The sequence below is a fragment of the Alosa alosa genome, chromosome 2 (assembly GCF_017589495.1).
Source record: "Alosa alosa isolate M-15738 ecotype Scorff River chromosome 2, AALO_Geno_1.1, whole genome shotgun sequence".
Classification (NCBI taxonomy): domain Eukaryota; kingdom Metazoa; phylum Chordata; class Actinopteri; order Clupeiformes; family Clupeidae; genus Alosa; species Alosa alosa.
In genome coordinates this window covers 8,036,491-8,063,274 of record NC_063190.1, presented here as the reverse complement: position 1 = coordinate 8,063,274, position 26,784 = coordinate 8,036,491, and the positions used below count along the sequence as shown (strand labels likewise).

Here is a 26,784-nt window from a genome sequence, read left to right as displayed (position 1 = left end):
AAATCTATGCACCAGGCCTATTTAGAGGCATACAAAATGTAGAAGCCAATTCAAAATGTGGTAGGGCCTAGTACCCACTGGCATTAGTATTTTTCATGGTGTTGTTGGGTGACTTCTCGTGCTGCCGTCCAGTCGGTACCTAAGTACGGGAACGCAGCATAGGCCTAACTATTGGCAAGGAATCTCAGCCAATAGAAAATCACAGCGCGGCACAATCTGATCACATGCTTCATGCGCCCCATGAAGAGGTGGTCGTATCAAGAAATTCTCTGAGGTTCGGTTGAAGAGGCAGCACTTCTTAAACCTTGCACACAGCCTATCTATAGCATAGTGCAATTTAGCATAACAAATATGTTTAAACAAGTCTCCTTTTAGTTATATATTTTTATTTTCTGTTTTAATCAACCTCTCCCCATAATATACTAGAATAATAGTAATAACTAGCTAACTAGTTATTTGGTCCCTCATAGCTGATTTCTTTGTAGATGTGTAGGCTTTGTCATTTTATTTCAAATGCAAAGGAAGTGACAGTGAGAATTTGACAGTAGCCCATGCTCAAGACAATACATGTGTTACCTTGCTCATTGTGACAGATAAACATTAGATACGCAGAAAAGTTGCAAAACACACTTTTTTTTCTACAGTAGCTAGAAGCAAGAGTGAGAGTATTACTCTAATAATAAGAGGCATAGCCGGGGGGTGGGGGTGTAGTCAATATGACTGCCTGAGTGTGTGTATAGGTGCCATGTGTTAGGTTAGTCTTCTGTTTACAGTGTTGTAGATACACTGGTGCTATTTTCGTTTAATGGCCTTCCCCCTAATTATCACTGCTGTTTGACCTGAACATGCTCTACCAGTCAACAGATAGGGGAGCTGAGCTTTAACCTTTACTCTGTGTATTCAACAGGCTTGTGACCCTTGACCCTTTCTGTGGGGACTGAGAGCACTATCTTAGCAAATTAGGATTCACTGCAGGATTGTACAATTAATAAGAAACACATTTGATGCCAGATAGAGATGCAATACAAGTTATTCTAAATAATTTAGTGGTTCTAGCATTTTCTTTTTGAAAATACTGATAGAAGATATAATATATATGGTCGATACAAGAGATGGGCACTTGTGAATTATGGGTTTACAAAGCAAGCCAAAGTGGCTGCAAAATTCAATTAAGGCCAGTCTCAGAGCTGCACTTGTATGTTTAGGAGCAGTCTTGCACTCCCCTCTAGTGGCAGAATTGAAATAGTGACTATATTCTCATGCTTAAGAATGAAGTCTCCATACTGAGGTAAGCAGCACAGAAAAACTGCAGGCAATGAATATGTTTAATATTACACAGATTTCTTACTTTAATATTTAGTTATCTGGGAGGCAGATGGCTTGACATTGTTGAAATAGGAGACAGCTCATGCAAACTCCAAAATGTATGGGCACTTTTTTTTTTAGTTAAAACTCACACAAAACATTACATGTAAAGGAACAAATGCAGTTAGAGGTTTGGTTTGCTGTGGGAGGTATCTGGTAGACTGGCCTGCCTAGATAGAGCTGGGAAATGTACTTACTTACTCACAAGAATCCCCTGAGAGGAAGTCTAACATAAAATTGAACTTAAATGGCCTGAATCACCTGAAACCATCATCACCACCATTTCCCCCCTGTGGAAAACGACCTTAGGTCGAGAAAGAGCTTGTTGTCCCAAATAAGGAAATTACAAGAATCAATATGGTACTGGCCAGATGACAGTGCCCTGCAAACATGAGTTGGATGCTACGGCCCGGCAGCACCCCTGGGATTCACCTATGACGGTGGGGGTGGGTTGAGCAGAGGACAGAGGGGTGTTGACCCACAAGCCAATCAACCGGGGGCCGTCGGCCACTACTTATCTGTGGGTGCGTGACTCGGGCGAGCGCTCTAGACCGCTCTGGTGCCACTTCATAGTTACAGGTGCCCATCGCTGTCCACATCATGGTGAGTAAGGACCAAAGCCTGAAATTACATAGCATCTTTGAAATCTACCAATCCTAGGGCATTTCACCTTCATCCTTTCTCATGAGATGTCATAGTAGTTTAAAAGCTGAGAGCATGTAAAAAATATGTTCTTATAATGACTCATTAATATATAGTAATGGGGTAGCCTATCAGTGTCTGCCACTAATTCATTAAAATAATTTAGAAGAGATGACAGGTGGAAAATTGTGTGATTGTATATTATTTTCTGATAACTCTGTTTCATTCCTCTGTTAGACTTCCTACACAGACAAGGGAGAAAAGGTAGATGATCATTTGAAGTTACTCTTCAAAGATATCTGTGATAAGACTAGCAATACTGATAACACAATGCTATCAACTCTATTATAACACATACTAAAGAAATATTTGTCATTCACCATTTTAGCACGCTAAGGGCCGGTTCGTGAGATTCCATCATGTGACCTTTTGGGTGGGCAATGCCAAACAGGTAATAATCCATGCTGACCTTTCCAAAACTGTTTACTGTCAAGACTATTCAAATGTTTGACTATTCATTTAATTTGTTTGGAACCATGTCCAATCTTTAACATAAATGTTACCATTTAAGTAGAGTTAGCCTTAGGCTAATTTACATCTACAGTCCCTAAATAAGTAAATTGTAAATAATACAAATGAGTTGAACTCACTGACCTTGCATTTTAAAAATCCAAACAATGACTCATCAATGGCATCATCAGTGATATGTTTTAATACCTTAGAATACAGTTTTTAACTAAATAGGTTCGTGGAAGTATGTCGAAAGGGAAATTGCGAAATTGTTACGATTGGTTGTTCATCTGTAAAAGACTGTTTGTTATGTTGGCAGACACCCAATGCACATGCATTTGTGGAAAATGGGACATGAAAATATATTGTTGAGTCATATTTATTATTTTTGATTTCTCCTCCATCTATCTACCCATGTCCTTGATTGCCTAGCCTTTCTTGATTGCCTAGCCAAGACCCCTGGCAGTTGGGTTAGCCCCTTGAGCCGTGGATCTGCCCAAGGTTTCTCCCTTAGTAAGGGAGTTTTTCCTTGCCCCTGTTGCTCTTGGGTGCTCCTTGTTGGTGCCCCCCCCCCAATCCCAATCCTCCCCACCTTTCTTATGCAGCCCTTGCCACTTTTTACCCCTATAAATGCACAAATAGGCTGACACCAGACATAATCTCACTGCATTTCTTACATCCAGTAACTATGCACGTGACAATAAACTTCCTAAAGTGCACTGCATATCCCCTCCTTTGTTGAGATAAATGATTGATGACAGAGTGGTTAATTCAGCAGTGTCAGTCTCACTTCCTGCTCTCTCCTTAGGCTGCTGCATTCTACTGTGATAAAATGGGTTTCGAGCTGATGGCTTACAAGGGCCTGGAGACTGGCAGCAGAGAAGTGGTGTCTCATGTCATCAAACAGGACAAGGTGTGTTCTCCTTCAGCACCACTGTCCAGTCAGTCACATATCACCCAGACACCCAGCAAACATGTTTAACTTTAAAGCCGAAGTTAAATCTCGTTTTTTTTTGTCTTTTTTGCCACTCCACAGATAATATTTGCCTTCGAGTCCCCTCTAAATCCTGGGAATGAGGGTTGGTTTATGTGCTTTTGAATCTCTTTTACATTTAGTAACCAATGAGAAAATGACGCGTTATAAATCTGTTCTCCTCAGAAATGGGAGAGCACATGATGAAGCATGGTGATGGGGTCAAAGACATCGCCTTTCAGGTAGAGGACTGTGACTTCTTAGTCAAGGTATGTCTTGTATCACAATTGTAAGTACAAATTTGAATTTAAATTAAAGGAAGTAGAATTGAAATTCAACGAATTTTGAAGAAATGTATATACATCATTTAAGTGTGTTTAATAATGAAGCTCTACAGTATATGTCAGATGTGATTGCACTATTCTATAAATAACTTCTAAAAGTAACCAATTACATTTCCAAAGTAACCTTCCCAACACTGAATGGCATGTGAAATTCATCACATTCTTTTTGTTGTGTGATTATGTGGAATTTCTTTGAATTGCCATGAATTTAATTCCACTTTCTGTCATTCCAATTCAAATTCAACTTCCTGTGGGCAGGGCCAATTCAATTCAAATTCCAGTTCATTCCAATTCTAAAATTCGGAATTTTGCACAAGCCTGGTTGGTAGTTTTATCGCAGAACTGATTTCTGAATAAAATACTTTTTCAAATTGTCCTGATACAAATTTACATGCACATAGTATGTTGCACACATAAGTTAACCTGTCCTGAGGTTGCAGCTGTGATCTGTCACTTAAATATTTACAGACAGCTCAGGAAAGGGGTGCTGTCATTGTAAGGACACCTTGGGTGGAGCAGGACACTCAAGGAAAAGTCAAATACGCGGTCATTCAAACGGTAAGGCCTTGTTGTGCAGCATACCACACCAAACAGGCGGATGTTCAGCTTCATAAAGCCTGCTTCGATAATTACTCAAAATAATGCTGATCATATGTCTGCCTCCTCCCTCTTCCAGTATGGAGACACAACACACACACTCATAGAATACATGACACCCTACAAAGGTCTCTTTCTGCCTGGCTACAAAGAGCCCCTCTTCCGTGATCCCCTGCTCCCAAAATTGTGAGTGAAATACTAACCACACTCGATAGACCATGTTTTATAACCCTCACGCAAATGGATTTATTGATACGTTTCCTGAAAGGAATGATTGGCTTATGATTACAGGATGAACATGTTAAAACTATAGTATGGGCTCTGTGCATTAGCTGACTTGAAGTCGGCAAATCAGTTTCCTGATGTGGACATGGCTGTACCAAAAAATAGGAAATACAATGTACGCAGTCTTAATGTCCATGGGAGGTTCTAAGGAGGAGCATAGTGTGCCACTCTGCTTGGCTTCAAGTCATTATAAAAGCGATTTTAGCTTCCTCCTTTTTTCCAAAAAACACCAGCCTACGTTCAGTGGCTGCACAAAATAAGGAGGAAAGGATGTTCGGTGAGGACACATTTTCAGGTGTTTGTTGACAGCGATGTCAACGAAAAGGAAACTGGTTTGCCGACTTCAAGTAAACTAGTGCACAGAGCCCATAGCCTCTCACACAAAGGCATATACTGACTACACCTACTGACCCCCCCATTATCTATAGGCCACCAGGCGGTCTAAGTTTCATTGATCACATTGTGGGGAACCAACCAGATGACGACATGGTGCCAGTGTCTGACTGGTGGGTATCTCTCTCTCTCTCTCTCTCTCTCTCTCTCTCTCTCTCTCTCTCTTTCTTTCTCTCTCCCCCTCTACCTCAATCATTCATTCACTCACTCACTCACTCACTCACACTCTCTCTATCTATCTATCTATCTATCTATCTATCTATTCTGATATAACTATCTTTACTGACATCAGCAGTTTTCCTACAGTTCGGTTTCTTTAACTCTGGCACTTCTTCTCCACGTCTCCATCCAGGTATCAGAAGTGCTTAATGTTTCACCGCTTCTGGTCCATAGACGACAAGCAGATCCACACGCAGTACAGCTCCCTCAGGTCCATTGTGGTCACCAACTATGAGGAGACCATCAAGATGCCTATCAATGAGCCGGCCCCAGGGAAGAAGAAGTCACAAATTCAGGTGTGGTGCTTGAGTTTTCACCTCAGGCCTTGTCACAGGATTCGGCTGGATGGGTAGTCCAACACCAAAAAGCCAAAAAACAACAACCCATAAGAGCTTAAAATGGAAATCATTGAATCACAAACAAATTAGTTTGTGTAACCTATGTTACTGTGGGTCCTCTTTATGCAGTTGTACACTTGTGCCATGCCATTGCAGTTTTTCTCAGTCACTTTGGTGCTTTACTCACATCACTATTACTGTAACATTTGCACAGCAGTTAGTGCATTGTATTAAGTGTAGTTAAGTTTGACTGACATGACATAAGCAAATGATAATGTAGAGCTGTAATGTAATGTAAATGTAAATGATAAGCAGAGAATTGTATGAAAGCAACTGATACATGTTCAAAAGCATTTGCAATTTGTTCAGAGGAAGGAGAAATTGCTACTATGATGTGCACAAATGACTAAATGTTGTGGAGGTTGAACTAATAGTTATGAGAATTTTCATTCTGATCTGAGAAAAGCAAAATATACAGTCCATTTACTACTAAAATGCAGATTCAATTGAAATAGTTGTAGCTATTTGAACATTTGCTTTTTGGTTGATTATTTGAAAGTAATGTGGGTCCCTTTGTTGTGTTATGAAGACATGTGGTGAATGTTTTGTTTTTTAAAAAGGTTATTTATTCATCACACTTGATCAAATAGGAGTATGTGGACTACAACGGTGGGCCCGGAGTGCAGCACATTGCCCTGAACACATCCAATATCATACAAGCTGTGAGTTTATCTGTCTGTCTATCTCAGCTTGCCTCTGACAAGAATCAGTTGAAGTGAATCTGTTATGACAGAACAGTGATTGGCAGGTAGCCATCTTGCCCATCTCCTAATTAATGCTGAGGTCTGCCTTATGTGTTTTGTGTGGAGACAGATCGTAAACCTGAGGGCTCGGGGAATGGAGTTCCTGGCCGCACCTGACACTTACTACGACAGCCTTCGGCAGAACCTCAAGGCGGCCAAGATCAAAGTGAAGGAGGACCTCAACACACTGCAGGTGAGCCATGGGAAAGCACTACTGAGTGGCGTATGGAATTTCCCACCACATAGCTCTGGATTTGGGCATGCTTGCTTGCTCATAAGCACATGGTGCTGTGAAAAGCTTTTGAGGCAACTTGAACCGGTTCACCTCGACTATGCTGGATTGCAGGCATTCGCATTCTTATTGTCCTGTTTGTGTCCAGGAGCTGAAAATCTTAGTGGACTTTGATGACAAGGGCTACCTGCTCCAGATCTTCACCAAGCCTGTGCAGGACAGACCCACTCTCTTCCTGGAGGTCATCCAGAGGAACAACCACTATGTGAGTATTTCCAACAAGCATGGGAGACAGGTAGAATACCTCAATAGAAGACCTCAATTTAACTTGGTCATCTGGGCCCATTTGATCAGAACGATTTTGAAATTCCATGTTTTACAATCCAGGATCAGGTAATCCATCTTACTTTCATGCCAGTTTTTCAAAGCAATTTGGGATTGGATCAAACTGATCCAGATACAACCTTTTCAGGATTACGAAATCCAGATTACCTTTGGTTCTATATGGAACTACATATCACATTCTAGCCTAGTGGCTAGGTAAGGAACACCAGTTAGGTTAGGTGGCATGGGGTAGCTTTGATTGTTTTATCTAAAGAGACAAAATGCCACAATAAAACAATAAAACATCCCCTTCCATTGTCAGTTCCCTTCATCTTATCCACAACAAATAAATAAATACAAACAACATTGTCTCATATTACTGTAACATTTAAATAAATCAAGTGCAAATGCGATATTATTTGACCAACTTCAATGTTTTATTACATTTTGTGCCTGAAATCCACCCTGAATCCACCCTTCTATTGGAATCAGGGTAATCCTATTTTTTTGGATCAAATTCATCCCAATCCAACTCAAAAGTTTTTTACAACACAAAGTGAAGGTTTTAACCAGATCAAAACCAAGGTTAGATGACGTGATCCAATCCGATTTCAGGATCATTTTTCCTTTTGAACAACCCATTTTCAAGATTTGACCCAATTCGATAGCCGAAATCCGATCAGATTTCTTTTGAACAACTGGGCCCTGGGTATTGTGATGAAGATCACACCCTGTTCTTATGACTGCTAATGGATAGAAACTCAACCTATTAGCCATTAGCCATCATCACTCTCAGTCACTTTAAGTTGATTCTGTCCACTGAGCTGTATTCACATGCAGAAGTCTAAGGCAGAAAAAAAATAATTGTCTCTCAGATAATCAATTCTTCCTCTCGGCCAACTGTAGACAGAGCTGCGATGAAAGATCATGCATTCCAGACCCTCTGTCAGAGAGAGTGAGAGATCTGCATCATCTTGTTCACCTTTACACAGGAGCCTGAATTAAGCAGTGCCACTGGCATTTCTTTTACACTGGGTGTTCACTGCCTGTCTGGGCAGGCCCCCTTTTCTAGTCAAGAGGGGCTCTTTTAGGTGTGTGTGTGAGAGAGGTAGAAGAAATGTCTGGAAGAGGAAATTTCAGAGACAACCACAACAAAGGATCTCTTTTCAAAGATTAGGAGAATCTCAACATTTAAGGGCCTCTCAAAAAATGGTCAGCTTAGATGGGGAGGAATCTGTGGCTAGGAGACCTTAAGACTAAATATTTGACCAGTGTTCAGTGAGTGAGAGAAATAGAGTTTAAAGGATACCAGGAAACTGAAAAAAGTTATGTCAACGTGTGAAATTCTTGTGGCAATTTAAAAAAAGTAAACTGACTTACATTTGGCATTAGTTGTAAGACCATCATTCAGTAACGGATTGTTATTTGAACTAATTAGGTGTCAAAATTCCGATCTATGTTTGCAGGGGCAGTTCAAATGAATGGTGATAATAACACATACAATCTTATACTTCTTCCAGGGCTTTGGGGCTGGAAATTTCAAATCCCTGTTTGAAGCCATTGAGAAAGACCAGGATGCTAGAGGCAATCTCACAGTGCTTACGCCAGAGGGAGGCTCCAAGAAGTTCCACTGACACATCTCTTACACACGCACACGGTCCTCATAAATAGTGTTTAATATTTCCCATGAAGTAGTGAAGGAAACTTAAAAAATATATACTATACACAGCTTGCATCAACACTGCAGATGGCTTCACATGTTGAAGGTTTGTTTAAATGTTTCTTGTCTCATTATGTGATCTCTCTGGTCTAACATTTTAAAAAATATTCCCTGCACATGGCCTAAATGTACAAAGCTGCCAAACATAAGACATCACCAATTCTTCAATAAAACCACTTTTCTCTCTTGCTTTACTTTGTGTTGACTTTCCCCTGAAAAAAAAGTAATGTTGCATCTAGTTATAACTAAAAAACAGCTATGTTAATGTTTTGACTTGGATACTGATACAGATGGCTGTTGAACTCTGGACGTGGCTTATGGGAGACAAAATGTTCCTAACAGTCCAGGGAGACAAAACAAAGTAGCGTTGGCATGGCCTTTACTACTTTGGCAAAGCTTCAGACAAGCTGGCAAAATGAATGAACAACTAGTGATTTTGAATCTGATCCTCATCCCTCACAGTCTAGCATCAACGCCCTTGATGTGTACTATTCGGGTTAATTTATAACTTATTCTTATTTGAAAGAAATGAAAGACAATGTACAAATTATTTCAAAATAATTTATTTGCATATAATTGGAATGAAGCCAAGTTGATACATCTATGATGGCACCTGTACGTTTCATAAAGATTTCATTCCAAAGATGAAGAAAACATTACATTTTCTCAGACCTGGACAAAATGGATAAATATATTAGTAAATAAATATATTAGTGACATATTACCATACTGAAATGTTCTATTATATATAAAATACAACACTTTTTCTTAATTCTGTTTTTGTCTTTCTCTTTTTTTTATGCAAAGTATCGAAAATATACTGGCAGCTCCCTCCATTTTCAAAAGGGACTGTGCTCTATTAGAAAAAAGGCAGTTTCAGCTCATTCTGTTTCAAAATGAAAAACAAAACAGAATATTAAAACAAAACAAAACATCAAAACAAACAAAAAGGACTAAAGGGTAAAAATCACCCTAAATGTTCAGTGACATTTCATGGATTTAAGTGAACTTTCATTGTATTGGTAGCTACATAGTGCTTTGTTTGCTTTTGAGCTCTTCACTTTGATTTCTTTTTTTCCTTTTCATTTTTTCTTTACAAGCCAAAGTGCGGTTTGTGTTTTGTCATTTAAAGACAGAGGTCATCAAAAAAAAAAAAAAAAAAAAAACAGACTACAGAGAGATGAACTGGAAATTCACAGACATTGGGAAATGGACAGGCATGTTTCTTACACAGGTCATTTGCATACATGAGGATTTGTTTAACAGGGAACTGACTTTTTTTTTTAATGGCAAGAGTCCTGGATGCTGAGCATATGTCAATATCACCAAATATTCAACTCTTATGGCTGAAGGAACAAACACATCTTACATCTCTTTCTATTCTACAAAGACTATCCTATGTTTTGCTCACATGCAACATCTGGTTTTCTTTGGTACAGTATTAACAGTTAAAATTCAGTTAAATGAATAGCTTTCCCCTCCAACATTGCCCCTTAGAGTGACTATCGGACTGTTTAAAAATAGCGATCAGCATTGGCTGACTCACAACAGGCCACTCGGTGTTCAAAGCATTGGTAACTTGGTAACATCCAGTAATATCAGCACACATGACATCAATTGCAACTAGATCAAGAGGGGCCATTTCATTTCACATACATTTGAATCTATTGTGAAGCATATCATTTATTTCAAAGCACACATAATGACAATAGTTGTGTATTAACCTCATTAGTAAGGAAATGTAAGTGCTGTCTCTTCTCTCCACAGAAACATTTGGAGGCCAGTCTGAGATTAACATAGAGTCACTGTTCACATTCTAGCAGTCTTTGTGTGCAAGGGTATTAAATAAAAGAAATAAAAGATCATTTTCAAAGAATGGGAGAAGGGAAAAGACAATGCCCAGTAGACATCTGTGCTTGCAACATTTCCAGTGTGTTTTATTGTAGATTCTATTAAAACTTTTTCAAATGAGGGGAAAATCTCGTTTTTTTAACTGGGATTTTACTCCCTTCAGATCCAGGTCAGAACCTGGTGCTTGAGTAAGAATACTTTACCAGACTTGTCCTTAGAGCAATTTCAAAGGCCATAGCTTTAAAAACAGGGTGTCAACTCAAGTTCCAACTTGAGGCAGACTGGCAATGGCTTTCCTCCAATTATAATGACATTTATGCAAAAACATCACAAAAAAGAAAGACATTGTGAAATGTCCTGCTATGAAAACAGATTGATGAAAAACAAAAAAGGCACCTTTGGCAAGCTTGTATGCTGGTTGACTGGAGGACATTGAACTAGGATATTGTAGCTTGGGGCTGTGTAGCAACAGACTTGAGTTAAGCTTGTCCCTGTAGCAGGTGTTGGTCAGTGTGTGTTCAGCAGAGGGTGTGATTGTTAATTTTGACCCCAGCGAGTCTGTGCCCAGTATCATGAACAGTGAGCGAACAGCCAAATAAAGCCTTCTGAGATGAGAAAAATAAAAAAGAAAGAAAATGAATGACCAGAAGATTAGCTTTTTTTGACATTTTCAGACCCTCCCACTTCGTTCAGTCAATTTGTTTCAACATTGAACATATAATTACAGGGCAAGAAAACAAAAACAAACAAACAAAAAAAAAATGAAAACAAAAAGTGTGCTAAAAATGGAAACAGCTGCCTTTTTTGAATTAACTAGCTCAAGACCCAGACCTTTGTGACCTCTACGCTCTCGACTTTAATTACCAAGGGAGAGGGATACAAGAGATAGCCTCACACTCTCTGGATATCACTCTCTCTTTCTCTTTCTCTCTCTCTCTCTCTCTGTGTGTGAAAGAAAGCTGCAGAAGTACCGTGAAAGTACCACAGAGGTGACGGGACATTTGTGATTTCTAATCTGAGGTAGGCTGGAGACAGATACAAAAACTGAACACGGGCAGAACAAGCACCTTTGAATTACATCACAATGATATGACATCATGGCTGCTGCCGCAACAATCACACAGAGGGTGGTGGGTGGTGGGGGGTTAAGAATCCTGAGGTCACTGGTTGCTGGTGCATTCCAGTATGGAGGAGCTGCTAAACTCACTGATTGGATAACCAAAATAAAACCCTCTCCTTGTTTGAAGAAACCCTAACGTCATATGGGGGAAAAGAACCATCTTTTCACACACATGGTAATTGTGCTTCCTCCAACATGAGGGTTGTTTTTTCATACTGGCTTGAAAAACACCCACACAGATTCATGTGACAGACTTGTCATTGACTGAGAGAGACACCTGTCCAGCTGTGTGCATTTAAAGCAATCGTCTGTCCACCATAACCAATCTTTCCTTGCGTCCAGAGATGTCCTACTCTGCTTATGGATAAAGACTGCCTTAGGGGAATGAAATTGGGGGGTAATGTCATTTATTGTGCATAATAAACTGCAGCTTAGTCCCTTGGCACAGGTCAGTCAGAGAGGTCACTGAGGGTTTCTGGGACTTCTATTTAAAATGCAGTGTAATCAATGCTTCCTGTAATTGTCAAACAAAAAGGCACAAAGCGACAAAAGAACAAAACACTTTTTTCCCCTTTTGAGTTTTGAGAAAGCTTTTTCTCCGTCTTTTGAGTTCCCGTTCACACCACCAGCACATTTCATTCAAGAAATCTAAATAAAAAAAATAAAAAAATTAAAAGCTGACAAGCTGAATGGCATGTCTGTCAGACCTCATAGAGGTCTGTGGCTCAACCAACGGATAAACTATGAAATCATTGACAAAACTGGACCTGCATGAGCTTTTTCACTCTCTGCTAAAGGCTGGACTGACTAAGTACCTTCTAGTGTGGGAACCGACAGATGCCGGAGGGGGAAAGGCTTTCTGAGGGAAGACGGGACGTGGAATTATTTGGAAGACGTTTTTTTTTGTGAGAGGCGGCTGATGAGTTTTGTCCATTTCCGGCTCTTGAGTAGCAGCGTGATTCTGGCGATGCACCAGACTCTCACACACCAGACTCCTCCTCTGATCCTGTGAGGGCCAACAGCACAAGCAGCTAGGTTAGTTCCAATGAAGCACATCCCTCACAGTGATACAGGTAGCTTTTCAGATAAGCATATTCAATTTATAGTTTAATCAAATTGTCTTCTGTTGTCAAACAGACAGTGGAAAATATAATGCATAAAGCACAACTAACTAAGTTCAAGCTGAGCTCTGTAAAGCACCAAGACATATCAATACGTTACGGCACTTTATCCCCCCGAGGCAGCCGTTATCCCTTACATGAAAATAGGACTGAATTGAGTTGAATTAGTGATGCATTTGCAGAGCTGATGTGTCGGGCTCACCCTGATTGTTGTGTAGTGTTTGGCAGTACAGGCAGATGTCCGCGGGCAGCTCAGCCCCGTGGCCATGGTGACCCCTGCAGCGGTGTCCGTCGGCCGCGGGGCCCATGGGCTCCAGGAGCTGGGGCTCCGAGTGCGCCTGCTGCACGCGCTTCTGCCACACCACGTGGGCGCCGGCACAGCACGGCCACTCGCCCATGCCCGCCGAGTCCAGGATGAGGGGCACGGGCAGCAGGGCGGCGGTGGGCATGTCCGGCGGCGGCGGCGGGCAGCAGTAGCCGGCGGCATGGGGGCCCTGGCCGTAGTGGATGTGGATGCTGCAGTCGTCCTGCAGGTCCAGGCTCTGGTGGAAGCGCACTGTGGGCAGTGCCGCGGGAGAAGCGTCCAGCCCACAGCCGCCCATCGCCCGCCAGTGCTGCCGCCCCGGTGGGCCCTGGTGGCAGCAGGGAGGAGGGGGAGGAGAGGGCAGCGCCGCAGCGGCCGGCAGCAGGCCCGGGGGAGACATAGGCCGGTCCATGTCCTTGTCCTGCCCCTCTGACCCTCCGTGGCTTGACCTGTCTGAGTGGCCCACCTTGGGGCATTGGCAGGAGGGGTGCGCGAGCGAGCACAAGGGCGAGTCTTTGTCCGCGGCGGGAACGGGGCCGCTGGCCACCCCGGCCGCTGCCCCGAGCTCCTCGCTGGACCCTCGGCCGGGCCCCTGGGGCTGGCTGCGCTCGTCCTCGTAGTAGTGGTGCCGGTGTCTGTGGTAGTGCACGTGGCTGAAGACAGCAGGGGGCGCCGGCGGGAGAAGCTCGTCCCCACAGCCGCCGGCCACGCCGCCGCTCCGGTTCATGACGGAGTCCAGGGAGCGCGGGCGGCCGCCCTCCAGGCTGTCGCGGCGCGGCCCGCGGCCCGGCCGGTACACGAAGGGGTCGTAGTCGCTGCTGAGCGAGCTGCGGAAGGTGGACCAGCTGCCGTAGACGCCCTGCAGGCTGACGTCGGTGCAGTTGAGGACGGAGTCGCTGGACGAGCCGTGGCACGGCCCCGAGCTGGAGTCGCTGGCCGGCCCGTCTGCCAGGTAGCCGCTGCGCTCCGTCCGGTAGCTGCCCCCCGAGCAGCTGCCGTCGTCCTGTCGGCTGTGCGGCACACCGCTGCCAGCGCGCGCCTGCTGGACACCACCACCACCACTACCACCACCACTGCCGTTGCCGCCAAGCACGTGTTGCGTCCGCGGCCCGGACGTGCAGCGGTACGCGTGACAAGAGCGCCGAGGCGGCGGTCCGTACAGGGACGCCGCTCCCAGATGCCCCGCGCTCCGGCACATCCCCCCCGCTGTCCTGTGCATGCGGCCCCCACCGCCCATGTGGTGGCCCTCGGGAGCCAGCTGGTAGCTGCAGCCGGGGCCCAGGGGCCGGCAGCGGAGCGTCCGCGGGTGGATGGGAGGGGAGCCCCGGTAGTGGCCCAGCGGGGGGTAGGGTCCCGAGGGCCCCCCACGGTGGTAGGAGGGCCGCAGGGAGAAGGGGATGGCGTGCTGCTGGTAGCTGTGTGGGCCGGGGTATGGGTGGGGGTGCGGGTGGAGGAAGGCCTGGCTGTGCTCGGGCGGGGGCTGCATGCGGCTCCTCTGGGGCAGCCGGGCGGCGGCCATCTCTGCACCTGCACACAGAAGACCAGCGGCTCAAATCCACAACAACACACAGCCACAGGATATTTCCTCTAGCGGCTTATTCTAAACACTCCCAATGGACATACAGACCAAAACCGCCATCTATGGTGTGCTGCCACTGGCATCTATATGTAACCAACATGAGAAAGGACTGTTCCAACATTAAACACTCAAAAGTAAGAGGGTAGCACACACATATTCAGCAGACCAATCTAAATTTCATCTATTTATTCGGACAAACATGACAAAGGACTGTCCAAGCATTGCTCTGTAGCCAAACGGAGTGAGGAAGTTACCCATGATGTTGTGCATGCAGAGGGGGCAGGTGCGGTGCTGCAGCAGCCAGGGGTCCACACACTCCTTATGGAACTCATGGGCACACGAGATGATGCGCAGATCCTGCAGCACAGACAGGACGCAGATAAAGCACATTTACATATACGTACTGTGCACAAGCTTTACACATTTAGTACTGTGCACAAGCTTTACACATTTGTACTGTGCACAAGCTTTACACATTTAGTACTGTGCACAAGCTTTACACATAGATGGTACTGTGCACAAGCTTTACACATTTAGTACTGTGCACAAGCTTTACACATATATGGTACTGTACACAAGCTTTACACATTTAATACTGTGCACAAGCTTTACACATTTAGTACTGTGCACAAGCTTTACACATTTAGTACTGTGCACAAGCTTTACACATATTTGGTACTGTGCACAAGCTTTACACATATATGGTACTGTACACAAGCTTTACACATTTAGTACTGTGCACAAGCTTTACACATTTAGTACTGTGCACAAGCTTTACACATTTAGTACTGTGCACAAGCTTTACACATTTCTCTCAACACAGCTACTTGTTATTACTGTAGCTGGCCATAATGTTTTTTTTTTCTTTTTCTTTTTTTAATTATTCTACTTCATGTACTTTACTTTTTTTTAATAATTAGTTGTCCTTTTATGCCTTTATGTACTATTGTTTTGCTCTGATTTATGTACACATTAAATTGCCTCTGTGTATGTACTGGACTATATAAATCACTTGCCTTGCTTTGTAGTGTAGTCAATACAGAATAAGATATTCAAAACGTCACACTTCGCTGCCATTTTTAAAGCAGCATGATTTTACAGCATTGCTTAAAAACATCTGCAGAGTACTGTACATTCTTTATTGCATTCCAGAAATCCATTCAGACTGCAGGTATAACAGATGTACACAAGGTGTATGCTACACAATTCTAATCTAATCTGACAGGACACAGCCACCCATTGTGAAGCAGATGGTGAATACCTGGTGTGGACTACGGTGAAATGGATCAAAGCATACTTGGAGCGGATTGTTGCTTTACATGGTCACTTAACAAAAAAATCAAATGAGCAGGGAATTCAATTATCACATTGGTTTCACCTAAAAGATGAGATGAACTGAACTGGATATTTCTGAGGCAAATCTTTGCCCTACGCATGACTGCACAAACCGGTGGAAGAAACCAAAGAATGCAGTCATGGGGCTTACATTTAATGCATCATCTTTCAATTGACCAGTTGCTCCCCCCCCTCTTCATAACTTAATAACTATGGTGTGTTATGTAATCAATTAGTTGGCTTGTGCCTGAGATAACATGGCTTTTTTACAAAGTTCTGAGAGAGCTGCAGAATGATATAAGCTGTCTCTCTCTCTCTCTGTCACTGTCTCTGTCTCTGTCTCTCTCTCTCTACAATTCAATTCAGTTAAATTCAATTGTGCTTTATGAGCATGACAAATAGTAAGACATTTGTATTGCCATAGCAATTATTACATAAAGATACTAGAACATGCACAGATACAGCTCTCTCTGTCTCCCCTCACCTGTCCATCCAGAAACTCCTCCAGGCAGATGGCGCAGACAGGGCTAGAGTTGGAGCTGCTGCCAGACCCCCGGGACCCTTGGTGGCGCTGTGACCCCGAGCAGCCCTGGGAGCTGTAGATGCGCGTCTCCAGTCTGCTGATGGCGCACACCGTCTGCTGATGCACCGAATCCTGAACCACAAACAGAGAGGCACAGACCAGAGAGAGATCAGGCCCAAGACACCTCACAGCATGATTCACAATGTTAGCTGCAGTTCTCAATCAACAGTGCTTACACTCTCTATATTAGCAAACGAAACTAATTCCACATAGACAACTTGATGTCCAAGTTGCAAATAAACAAGGGGTAAACAAGGGACTGATGTCTCACCCAGGTTCTGTTGGACTTGCAGCGATAACGGAAGGCGAAGATCATGACAATGGCCAGAACTGCCAGGACCACAGTGAGCAGGATGACCACATCATAGTGGGGCTGAGGACGAGAGAGGGGGGGAAACAGTAGGAACACTCTGAGAAAGGAACAGTAGGGACACTCTGAGAAAGGAATGCAACTTCAAACCCTTAAGGGCAGCTCATGATAATGCAAAAATTCAATAGCATTCCTTCACATATACGAATGGATTTAAAAGGGCTATAAAGTGCACACACACACACACACTCATCTCAGGAAATGCTTGGAGTGTAAACATTAAGTGTTTACGAGACCCATGGGAAGCCATAAATGGACACGGTGTCCCAGAGTGGGTTAGCAGTGCGGTGCGAAGTTCCCTCTCACCCATTTCTGGACCTCCACCATGATCTCGATCTCGACCTTGGCCTCCTCGTTTTTGTTGACCAGGCCCATGAGCTCCTCGGCATTGCTGGCGCGCACCAGAACCACAGGCCCGGTCAGAGAGTCCGAGTCCTGCAGCTGTGAGGGAAACAGAGAGGCCAAAGTTACGTGAGGGTCCACTAAAGGTCCGAGTGGTGTACATTTCACCATCAGAAAGTGTCCAAATGGCTCCGTGTGGATGCCCATTTACCTTTTTGACCACACAAGCTTGGCCACTATGCTACAGGTGCACTGAATGCAGACTCCAAATGGACTGCAGAGTACAATAAGAACAACCATGTGTCCATGGGTGCATCTGCAAGTGGGTATAATCAAATCATAAGGCAGACTGTGTCTATGAGAAGGGACTGGGAAAGGACTAACAGGTGCGATGTACACTACCGGTCAAAAGTTTGGGGTCACTTAGAAATTCCCATTCCATTCGACAGAATACAGTGCTGGCATTGCATAGTTTCTGTTAGTATCATCTCCCAAAACGTCAAAAAGACCTGTCCTTGAATGCTAACAGTACGTTACAATATGTCTGTTTGTATGTGACTGAAGAACTCACCTCATGCTCCGCATTAGCATGGTCAGTGACATCAAAGATAACAGCCTGAGCACCTCTCTCCAGAGCCAGTCGAGCCTAGGGGGACAGAGAGGGAGAGGGAGAGTCAGTTGATTTATACTAGAGCTATTTCACCAGCAGCCTTATATGTTCCTAAACATCTTATTAAAAGGTCTGTCAGATGCACATAAATCTTGCCAATATGTGATATTATGTCCACAGGCTAAGTAAAGAAAGTGAGTAAAACATTCAGGGGGTGATGACCACTAGGTGGCAATCTTGTCCAAATGCAGCTCATAAACATGTGGAATGAGCTACAAGCATTACACAATCCCACTGCCCTGACAACAAGAAAACTTTAGAAACGTTTGTATGCACTAATTGTATGTTTTCCCTCAAAAGCAGAGAGAGAGAGAGAGAGAGAGAGAGAGAGAGAGAGAGAGAGAGAGTGAGAGTGGAGTGAGTGAGTGAGTGAGTGAGAGAGAGAGAGAGGGAGATAGAGGTGCTTGCCAACACAAGCTGGTAAAAGGTTGACATTTCCTGAGGGCACCGAACCAACATTTTAATTTAATGAAGTCAAGAATTTCAAAAGGTTCTCAACTTAGGTCAGATCACCACCAAACCATGTTAACAACAGCCTGGAGCTATGACCCGCCATGGAATGAACATGCACACGCGCAGGCGCACGCACGCACACACACACACACAGGTGAAAAGATCAGTCAGCAAATCCATTAATCACCAGTTAATAAGAAAACCCCTCAGAGGAACTGCACCATTGAACATGGATCACATTTTAACACTTCAAAACACAAAAAGGAAGAGTTAATACATGACTAAAACAGACTCATTTCCCTCCACTATGCATACAAACGTTCAAAGCCTGCCTCGCACTCCTTCCTGTGTGTGTGTATGATAGGCCAAGTGCTTTCTGAATTAGCTTCTAAGTGCATGCGAAGTGTTCGAAGTGCGAATGTGAGTGAGTGTGTGCTTGTGTGTGTGTGTGTGTGTGTGTGTGTGTGTGTGTGTGTGTACACATACATGCCTCTGTGTGTGCGTTCCAGCACGTATGCCTTTGTGCGAGTGAGTTTGCACACATACTCTTGAATGCATGGGGGGATTGTGATTTCTTAATACATAGGTTAATGTTGCTATGTTCCACATACAGCACAGGAGTCAAAGGTCACATTATCTTAAGTCAAAAGGGGGTTAGAGAGAGAGAGAGAGAGAGAGCTTACATCATTCTGCAGCTCTCTCAGAAATTTGTAGAAAGCCATGCTATCTCAGACACAGGCCAACTAATTGATTACACAACACACCATAGATATTAAGTTATGAAATTCTGTACAGCTCTACATCACAGAGAAACACCATAAAAGATAGTGGGACAATAGGAAACAATGCTGGCTAAACATCAGAGAAATAAATCATGAAGTGTGTGTGCATGTGTGTGCTGTGTGTGTGTGTGTATTTGTGTGTCTGTATGTGTATATAAATATGCTGTGTGTGTGTGTGTGTGTGTGTGTGTGTGTGTGTAACAGGCAACATTTCAAATTGTGGGTGGTCATACTTAGAGAATCACAGCAATTTCTGGACCACACTACCCACTTGAAGGCGGCCTGGTTTCACTCTGCCACTGGGAGAATGAGTTAGCCGCCACTAACGCACAGGCTCCAGAGAGACCACGCCATACCTGCGGCTGCATCACGCAGCCATCATGTGTTCAGACAATACGTGCGTTCAGTTAAAGCTCCTCTTCACAAAGGCGGTGGAATGGTAATGCTGGGTGTTGGTTGGGGCAGCGACAGTGCAGCTTGGCGTGGCTTTTTCTCACAAGATCATTTCAACAGACTTACTCACTGCGGAGGGGAGAAACGAAAAGTACTTCCGAAATGTCCCCTCCAGGCTACAGTAAACTCCTGGCCCTGTCACTGTCTTCAAGCAGGCAGTTGAACAGCCGCCTCAGCCAGCAGGCACGGAGGATCAGAGACACTTCAGTAATTACTTTTAAACACACACACACACACACACACACACATATGAAAAACAGGAGCAACCCCTGACAAGCACTGAAATGAGAACACGAACACCTGCGCCTGACTGCTACAAACAAAAATTCAGGTGACAGGGTGAAAGCTCAAACGTCCCCCATTGGCGGCGTTCTCACTTCAGTCGGAATGTTGTTTCAAGCCTCAGCTGCGACGAAGACTAAATAACTAACTCGGCCTCTCGTCTGCCTGTCTGGGCCCAACCGCCTATTTATCTCATGGAGACCTGATGAGAGGCGAAGAGGAGGCCAAGCGGCCACCCAAATACGGAGCAGGGTCAGAGCTCAAGGCAACAGAGACGTTCGGAGGGAAAAAAAAACAAAAGAAACACAACACCCGTGTTTTTCAAAAAGTGCACCAAAGAACGAAGCTGTCCTCGAGAGCGCACGCTGAGAAGTTAATATAGGGCTCCCTGTGTAGATGGGATGGCTATTTAAGTCAGCTACCGGGGGAGGGGGGCCTCAAGTCAGTTAGTGGCGGTTGGAACGGCCGGCTGCTGCTCCTGGAGCTGCCTGGCCATCCTGTGCTGCTGCTGCTGCTGCTGCTATAGCGGGGAACATTAAGCTGCTTAATGACAGGGTCTGGGCCCACAGGGCTGCAGGGAAGGCAGAGGAGACCTCGCTCAAGCACCCCAGGCTTCCTACCCCCCCCCCCCCCAATCCAAAGCCAGGCACACTGCCCAGCCAAGCTAGCCTGACAAGCCAGACCCGCAGTGCTCAGTCCGAGGGGCGGGATAATCGGTTGTCTTTCAAATTCCCTCTGCACGCAATAGGACAACACTGAGTCCCATGCGTTTTCCCACCAGCGGAGCTAGTTGGCTAGTTCAAACTTTTGCCAACTTAAAACAAGCTTAACTCGTGTCACACTGTTAGCCAAAAGCAACATCCATCTTCTTTGTTTTCAAGTAGCAGGGAATTCAAGCCAAACCGTTGCAACACTGCCATCAATCATTATGTTAAGCCCGCCTAACGACTCTATACACGATTTGATTGGCCTGATAGAAGTTTAATTTTTCAAGCTCACAAGCCAACGGAGAGTTGTTAGACTAGCCCTGGAAGCAAATGTAATTTGCTGCCGCTAGGGTGCGTCTAGATTTCTAGGCTACAGCCAAGCTGCACACTTTCGCTGCTGCGGGAGACAGGTGCAGTTCGACCCCCACATGGATTCCTCCTTTCCTCCCGGAGCTGCTCTGAGCTGCATAGCTGAGAGAGAGAGAGAGAGACTCTGCTCAGATGGCCGCGCTGTTCTGCTTGGAAAGCATAGAAGCATTTTCATTTAAAGACTGTCTGAGGGGAAATATGTACAAATCTGGACAGGAACAGCTACAGTTTCTGTGTGTGTGCTACACTATGTGTGTGTGTGTGCTACACTATATGTGTGTGTGTGTGTGTGTGTGTGTGTGTGTGTGTGTGTACTACATTATGTGTGTGTGTGCTATACTATGTGTGTGTGTGTGCTACACTATGTGTGTGTGTGTGCTACACTATGTGTGTGTTTTGCAGGTGTGAGAGGACTGGAGTGCATGTTGCCTGCATGGCTCCATCTCCCTGATTGGTTGGCTGAAGGAGGAAGGGGAGTGGCTGCCTGGAGCGCTGATTACTCGTTGGCTCCCTTTGATGTGGAGAAGCCAGGAGCCATGTGGAGGGTAACCAAGGAGGTGTGTGTGTATTTGTGTGTGTGTGTGTATTTGTGTTCGTATGTGAGAGAGAGAGCATGTGTGAGCATGTGTGTGTCTGTGTGTGTGTGAGGGAGAGCATGTGTGTATGTATGTGTGTGTGTGTGTGTGTGTGTGTGTGTGTGTGTGTGTGTGTGTGTGTGTGGGAAAAGGCAGAAACTCCCATCTACTCTGCACATGTTTCCTCTACCCCAACTATCACTTTCAAGACACACACAAAACCACACTGTGCACCGAATACCTCAAATGCATGCGCTATTATGACCGAATTTTGAGGACAAAGTTCATCCAAAAAGTCCTTCTGCCAGTACAAACATGTACATTGTCATTTTGTTTCCTTGGAAGAGAAGCAGTTTTTCTGGGGATGTCTAGGAGGCAACGCTCTATTCAGGGTAACTGGGTAGTGACTGATTTTCACATCTCCCAGAATGACGAACAAAGTAAACATAATGAAACTTATGTACCATAGTTTTCTACAAATATTACTTTCCATTTATGTGAAAAAGCTTTTCAATATGGCCACCAACAAAGTTTTTTTTGTCAAAATAAAAGTCCTTCATTCAAAGTTTCAGTATTCAGTGACGTGTCATATGAAGTATTTACAGGCGCTATCCTCTGCCACTCATGGAAAACAGCTGCTAAGACTAACTCCTTTTCACCTCCATAAAAATACCACAATAAAGTGGCACAAGATTTCATTTTAGGGTGAAAGTTTCTAATGATTTGGTTTCATTTCTTTTTTAAACTCAAGTCTTCCTATTGGTCCTCCTCCACACCTGTACCTCTCTCTACTCCAAATCCCTGAGCCTATCAATTTATTTTCCTTCCTCACTACTCCAACTCTGAGAGTTGTTCCCCTCCTTTCCCTAACTCTAAGAGTTATAACTCTAACCCTAACTCTAACCCTAACTGTCCCTCCTTCTGCCATTCTCTCTGCTGCTGTTATTGCTCTGCTGTGACACAGATTTGAAATGCAAAGCGCAAGGTGACAGAAAAAGGCCACAGTCATCTGATACGTTATCGCCGCCTCGACAGACATCAAAGACCAGGCCCCGCCAGCGGGCCAGATAAAGAGGCCGGCCGTGGAGCTCAAGGCCAGGCCTCCGTCTGACTGCCCGCCCGCCAGAACACTCTGGGTGACCTTTCAGTCCTGGGGCCCTGTAAAAAACGCACACACACACACACACACACACACACACACACACACACACACAAACACACACAGGGCCCAGCAGGAAGAATGCACCAGGCTTGTTGGGAATGTTAGAAATCGGCGAGGACAGTGTTAAAAGCACAAGCACAGACTGGCAATCACACAATCATTAACAGATGAAAGTCTGTCCAATTTTCCCCCCTTTGCGTTATTATAGATTTTGGCACCTTTAGAACTCTTGAGTGACAGCAATGTGTAAATGTAGTATAGATCTGTTTTGCAAAGTATAAACCTTAGTGTACAACTGCCTTTCTTAAAGAGAGATGCTTCTCTTAATTCTCAATCATTCCAGATATTCCAGTACATATAAGGTGGACAATAATTTGGTCCAAAACAGGCCATCAAAACAAATCGATATCAGAATCGAACCATAACCTAGATGGGACAGAGTGCCAAGTCTATAAAACTACTCTTAACAATCCACTACATTGTCCATCTCCTTCAAGGACATCTGCACAGCTCCCTGAAGATCCTTATGCAATACCCCGACCCCCCTGCAGTCACCCAGTGCTGGGAATGGGAAGTCAATTATGGCTTTCTTCCGGCTGTCTCCAGAAAACAGATAAAGTTCCTGTTTTGATCAAACATCCTGTTATTTAATCAGACCTGTGAATTTCTGGCTCACCCCGCCTGAAATCCTATCAAGCCTTAATAACCCTCTAATCCAGCTCATCTTGAAGCTGCTATTTTCGGGGCATACCAGCCCTCGGCTCCAACCATCGGAACCAAACCGCCCACCACCCCCCCCCCCCCCACAGTCTCTGCATCACCTCTCCACCCTGTTTGTCTGCGTGTTGCTGTCTGTCACTACTGCAGCCCATTACCTCCATCTCAATCACTAAGCTGCCGTAAGCCACATGGAATTTAGAACTGCCTCAGCCGCCTCAACGTAGAGCCAGAGAGAGAGGGAAAATCTGTATGCACGCTATACAGAGGGCTACGTAGACATCCTCCTCCACACACACACACACACACACACACACACACACACAAATCTGGGTGGGGACCCTACTTCGGGATGATTCATCAAAGACAAAAGGAGGCTCCTATAAGGTGACCACATAAAGCATGACCCTCTTCAAATATGAGACAGCAAATCCCACAGTGTTGGGACCAAGAGCCCCCAAGCAGGGCATGAAAACAACAAACCCAATCAAACAAACAAAATCCCCCACAGCGTCAGATCACGCCAAGCTCAACAGGGGCGTCTGAAGGCTCATCTCCTGGCTTCTAATCTCCAAGAGATGCAAACTATTTGCAGGAGGAAGCGTCCACAGAGGCTTACAGTCCTCTGGCCGGGGTGGTTGCAAGAACAAAACCCCTTGGAAGGCAGGGGAATGTCATTTTGCCCCACTTTTCTTAACCCCCCCCCCCGCTTCACCTAATCTCCCGCGAAGCTGCCTGAAAGACAACCAAATCCTCGGCGTGCTTTTTAGCAAGGCCCCGTTCACAAGGCGGCTGCTTCTGGCTTCTGCGGCACATGCCTCCGCTTGCTGCTCGCGCTCAAAAACAACATTCTGAGCGCACCTCTGCTAAAGGTGCATGGTGGGAGAGGTGGTTGTGGCGCTGAGAAGGGTGTGTGTGTGTGTGTGTGTGTGTGTGTATGTGTGTATAGGGGGAGGGTGCACAGGTCCCTGTGAACACAATGAGAAGGAGGCCGTGCCTTCCTAGTGAAAACGCTGCGGCCTGAATGAGTTTCCTGTCAACACCCATCTGTCGGCTCCTCTGACGGTGTGCGACCTTGAAACAACCTGGCAGAGAGAGGGAGCAATGAGAGCGAGAAAGTAAACGAGTGCACCAGTGCGCATAGGCAGCAGCCTGCTCTTTCACTGCCCCAGATGCCAGGCAAATGGCATCAATGCCACGCCACACCATCTCACCGTGCCCCAACCACAAACAGACTTTTTGCTCTCCCTGAAGAGGAAGATCCTTCATACTCCTGATCCCCCCACCTCCTCCCTGTCCTCACTGTCCACACTGCTGCACATTCACCAGCTTGTGTGTGTGTGTGTGTGTGTGTGTGTGTGTGTGTGTGTTTGCCCTCTGCAATCGATTCAGGAATTTGTGCTTTTAAAAGGGGGTGGGCGAGGGTAGGGTGGTGCTGCTGGTGGTGGTGGTGGTGGGGAAGCGGCCAGGCTTGGGCTGGCTCCCTGTGTACGAGTGCACTCTAACTGACTAACTGACTGACTGACTGACTGACTGACTGACTGAGCTGGCCGGGGCCGGCGCCCAGGATTCCGGTGTGTGTCTCCGGCGAGCGTTTCATGTGGTCAGGCCCAGATCAAACGGCACATGTGCAAAATATTACTCCTCCCGTCGAAACAGCAATGGAGAGCATGTCACCGTTTACTGGAAGCCCTCGATGGCGAGACGCAAAACCCCACGTGGCACCATTCCTCAAGTGCTGTACATGGCTATACATGACGTCAACATTGATACTTTTCTTTCATTTGAAACAAAACAAAATAAAACAAAACCAAAAAAAACAAGTGACAAACCCTGCCGCCTGCCCGTGGCAGACAGTTTACTTTACTTAAGCTGTTGCATCTGTGCTGATATTATAGCACAAAGGTTAAAAACGAATGTCCAAATCCACACAAAAAGGGGTAGGTCTGCTCAAATGCGTAGTTAAGCTCACTTACTAAAAGCTTGCCGTTGAGATTACTCATACACCCATTCAGCCACAGACGCTCTCACATCACTAACATCAAGCAGTTTCACAATCCAGGCCGCCAAGGCTGAGGCCGCGTGGGTCACACTGCTGCAACAGGCCGCCATCTGCAGCCAAACACAGAGCTTTTGGCTGGCCAACGTCAATGGCAGCCCTGGCTTTCATTTGAACTGACTCAAAACCAACACAATGCTTAAAGCACGCCTACGAGCGCCTTTGAAGTCTTTCAGCTGAAATGTGATTTCTGTTCAAGGGCCTACAGTATCATGTGTCTGCCCAGTAATGTCATTAAATCAAGATGGGAGAATATGCATGCATACACAGACACACACAGACAGACACACAGACAGACAGACAGACAGACACGCACGCACGCAGGCACGCACGCACGCACAGAAACTGAGAAGGCACGGCAACAGGCACACTATTTTCATCTCTCATTGTTTGGCTCACATACACATGCATGCACTTGCAAGAAAACAGAGATACACATACACACACACAGATATACACACACATACACATAGTGACACACAGATACACACACACGGAAGAGACAGAAAAGCAACAAACACTCCACTTTCGTCTCTCATTGTTCACATACACATGCCTGCATGCATGTATGACCTTACCACCACACACACACACACACACACACACACACTCCCCTGATTCTTGAGTCCCTTGAGGTGCCCCTGTCGAGTTCAGCATACACCCCTCGTCAGAGAGAGCCTCATATCCTGAGCCCGATTCCTCCCCACCTCCAAAATCCCTCCTGGCCCTTCCAGCAAGCCCAGTCTGCAGCAGCCACAGCCACAGCCCCCCCCCCCCCACCTCCAACCCCCACCTCCAACCCCACCCCTAGCACAGCAAGACTGGGCCTGATCTAACAAGCCACTTCCAGGGGCAATTAAAAAGGAAAAAACACCATATCCTGATCTTCAAACAGCACGGGGCGAGAGGATCAAAGGCCTAATAACGGTAGCAATAGAAAATGAGAAGTCAGCGCGCCCTGGGCTGGAAGCTAGAAGTCCCTGGCTTTGACACGAAAACCCCTCCTGTCCTCACTCCCACCTCTCTCTTCCCTTCCTCATCCCTCCCTCCATCCATCCATCCATCCATCCATCCATCCATCCATCTCTCTCTCTCTGAGGCCTGCCCAGTGCAGCCCGTGTGTGGGAGTGCTGGAGTCGGGGAGCTGAGTGAGCGGCTGGCCTGTGGGGAGCGACTGGCTTTGATTCGCTGGTTTTTCCAGCTGC

The 26,784-nt window shown here is 45.3% G+C and overlaps 2 protein-coding genes across 3 annotated transcripts in view; one reads left to right on the top strand and one right to left on the bottom strand.

Moving 5' to 3' along the window:
• The first annotated feature begins 1,884 nt into the window (after window positions 1–1,884).
• hpda (4-hydroxyphenylpyruvate dioxygenase a) lies at window positions 1,885–8,934 on the top strand. The gene is made up of 14 exons (XM_048236620.1): window positions 1,885–1,968; window positions 2,245–2,271; window positions 2,396–2,458; window positions 3,326–3,430; window positions 3,554–3,596; window positions 3,677–3,759; window positions 4,303–4,392; window positions 4,511–4,617; window positions 5,145–5,222; window positions 5,462–5,624; window positions 6,317–6,388; window positions 6,540–6,662; window positions 6,850–6,966; window positions 8,546–8,934. The coding sequence occupies exons 1-14, from the start codon at window positions 1,966–1,968 to the stop codon at window positions 8,657–8,659; spliced, it is 1,188 nt and encodes a 395-aa protein (XP_048092577.1). The 5' UTR covers window positions 1,885–1,965; the 3' UTR covers window positions 8,660–8,934.
• Window positions 8,935–9,298: 364 nt separating this feature from the next.
• The window catches only part of LOC125288010 (E3 ubiquitin-protein ligase RNF43), a 76,769-nt gene continuing 59,283 nt past the window's right edge, over window positions 9,299–26,784 (bottom strand). For both annotated transcript variants that reach the window (XM_048234114.1, XM_048234123.1), the window contains 7 exons: window positions 17,922–17,996; window positions 17,315–17,449; window positions 16,910–17,011; window positions 16,540–16,710; window positions 14,975–15,077; window positions 13,040–14,668; window positions 9,299–12,722 (listed from right to left, as the gene is read on the bottom strand). In XM_048234114.1, the coding sequence (XP_048090071.1) occupies window positions 12,697–12,722; window positions 13,040–14,668; window positions 14,975–15,077; window positions 16,540–16,710; window positions 16,910–17,011; window positions 17,315–17,449; window positions 17,922–17,996 (2,241 nt within the window). In that variant the 3' untranslated portion in view covers window positions 9,299–12,696. The remainder of the gene's footprint in view (window positions 12,723–13,039; window positions 14,669–14,974; window positions 15,078–16,539; window positions 16,711–16,909; window positions 17,012–17,314; window positions 17,450–17,921; window positions 17,997–26,784) is intronic.

What these genes read in the sequence shown, in the direction of transcription:
- hpda (XM_048236620.1), top strand. An exon ending in GGGTGGGCAATGCCAAACAG is followed by an intron (nt 2,459 to 3,325) that starts GTAATAATCCAT and finishes CTCTCTCCTTAG; the next exon opens with GCTGCTGCATTCTACTGTGA. An exon ending in ATGTCATCAAACAGGACAAG is followed by an intron (nt 3,431 to 3,553) that starts GTGTGTTCTCCT and finishes GCCACTCCACAG; the next exon opens with ATAATATTTGCCTTCGAGTC.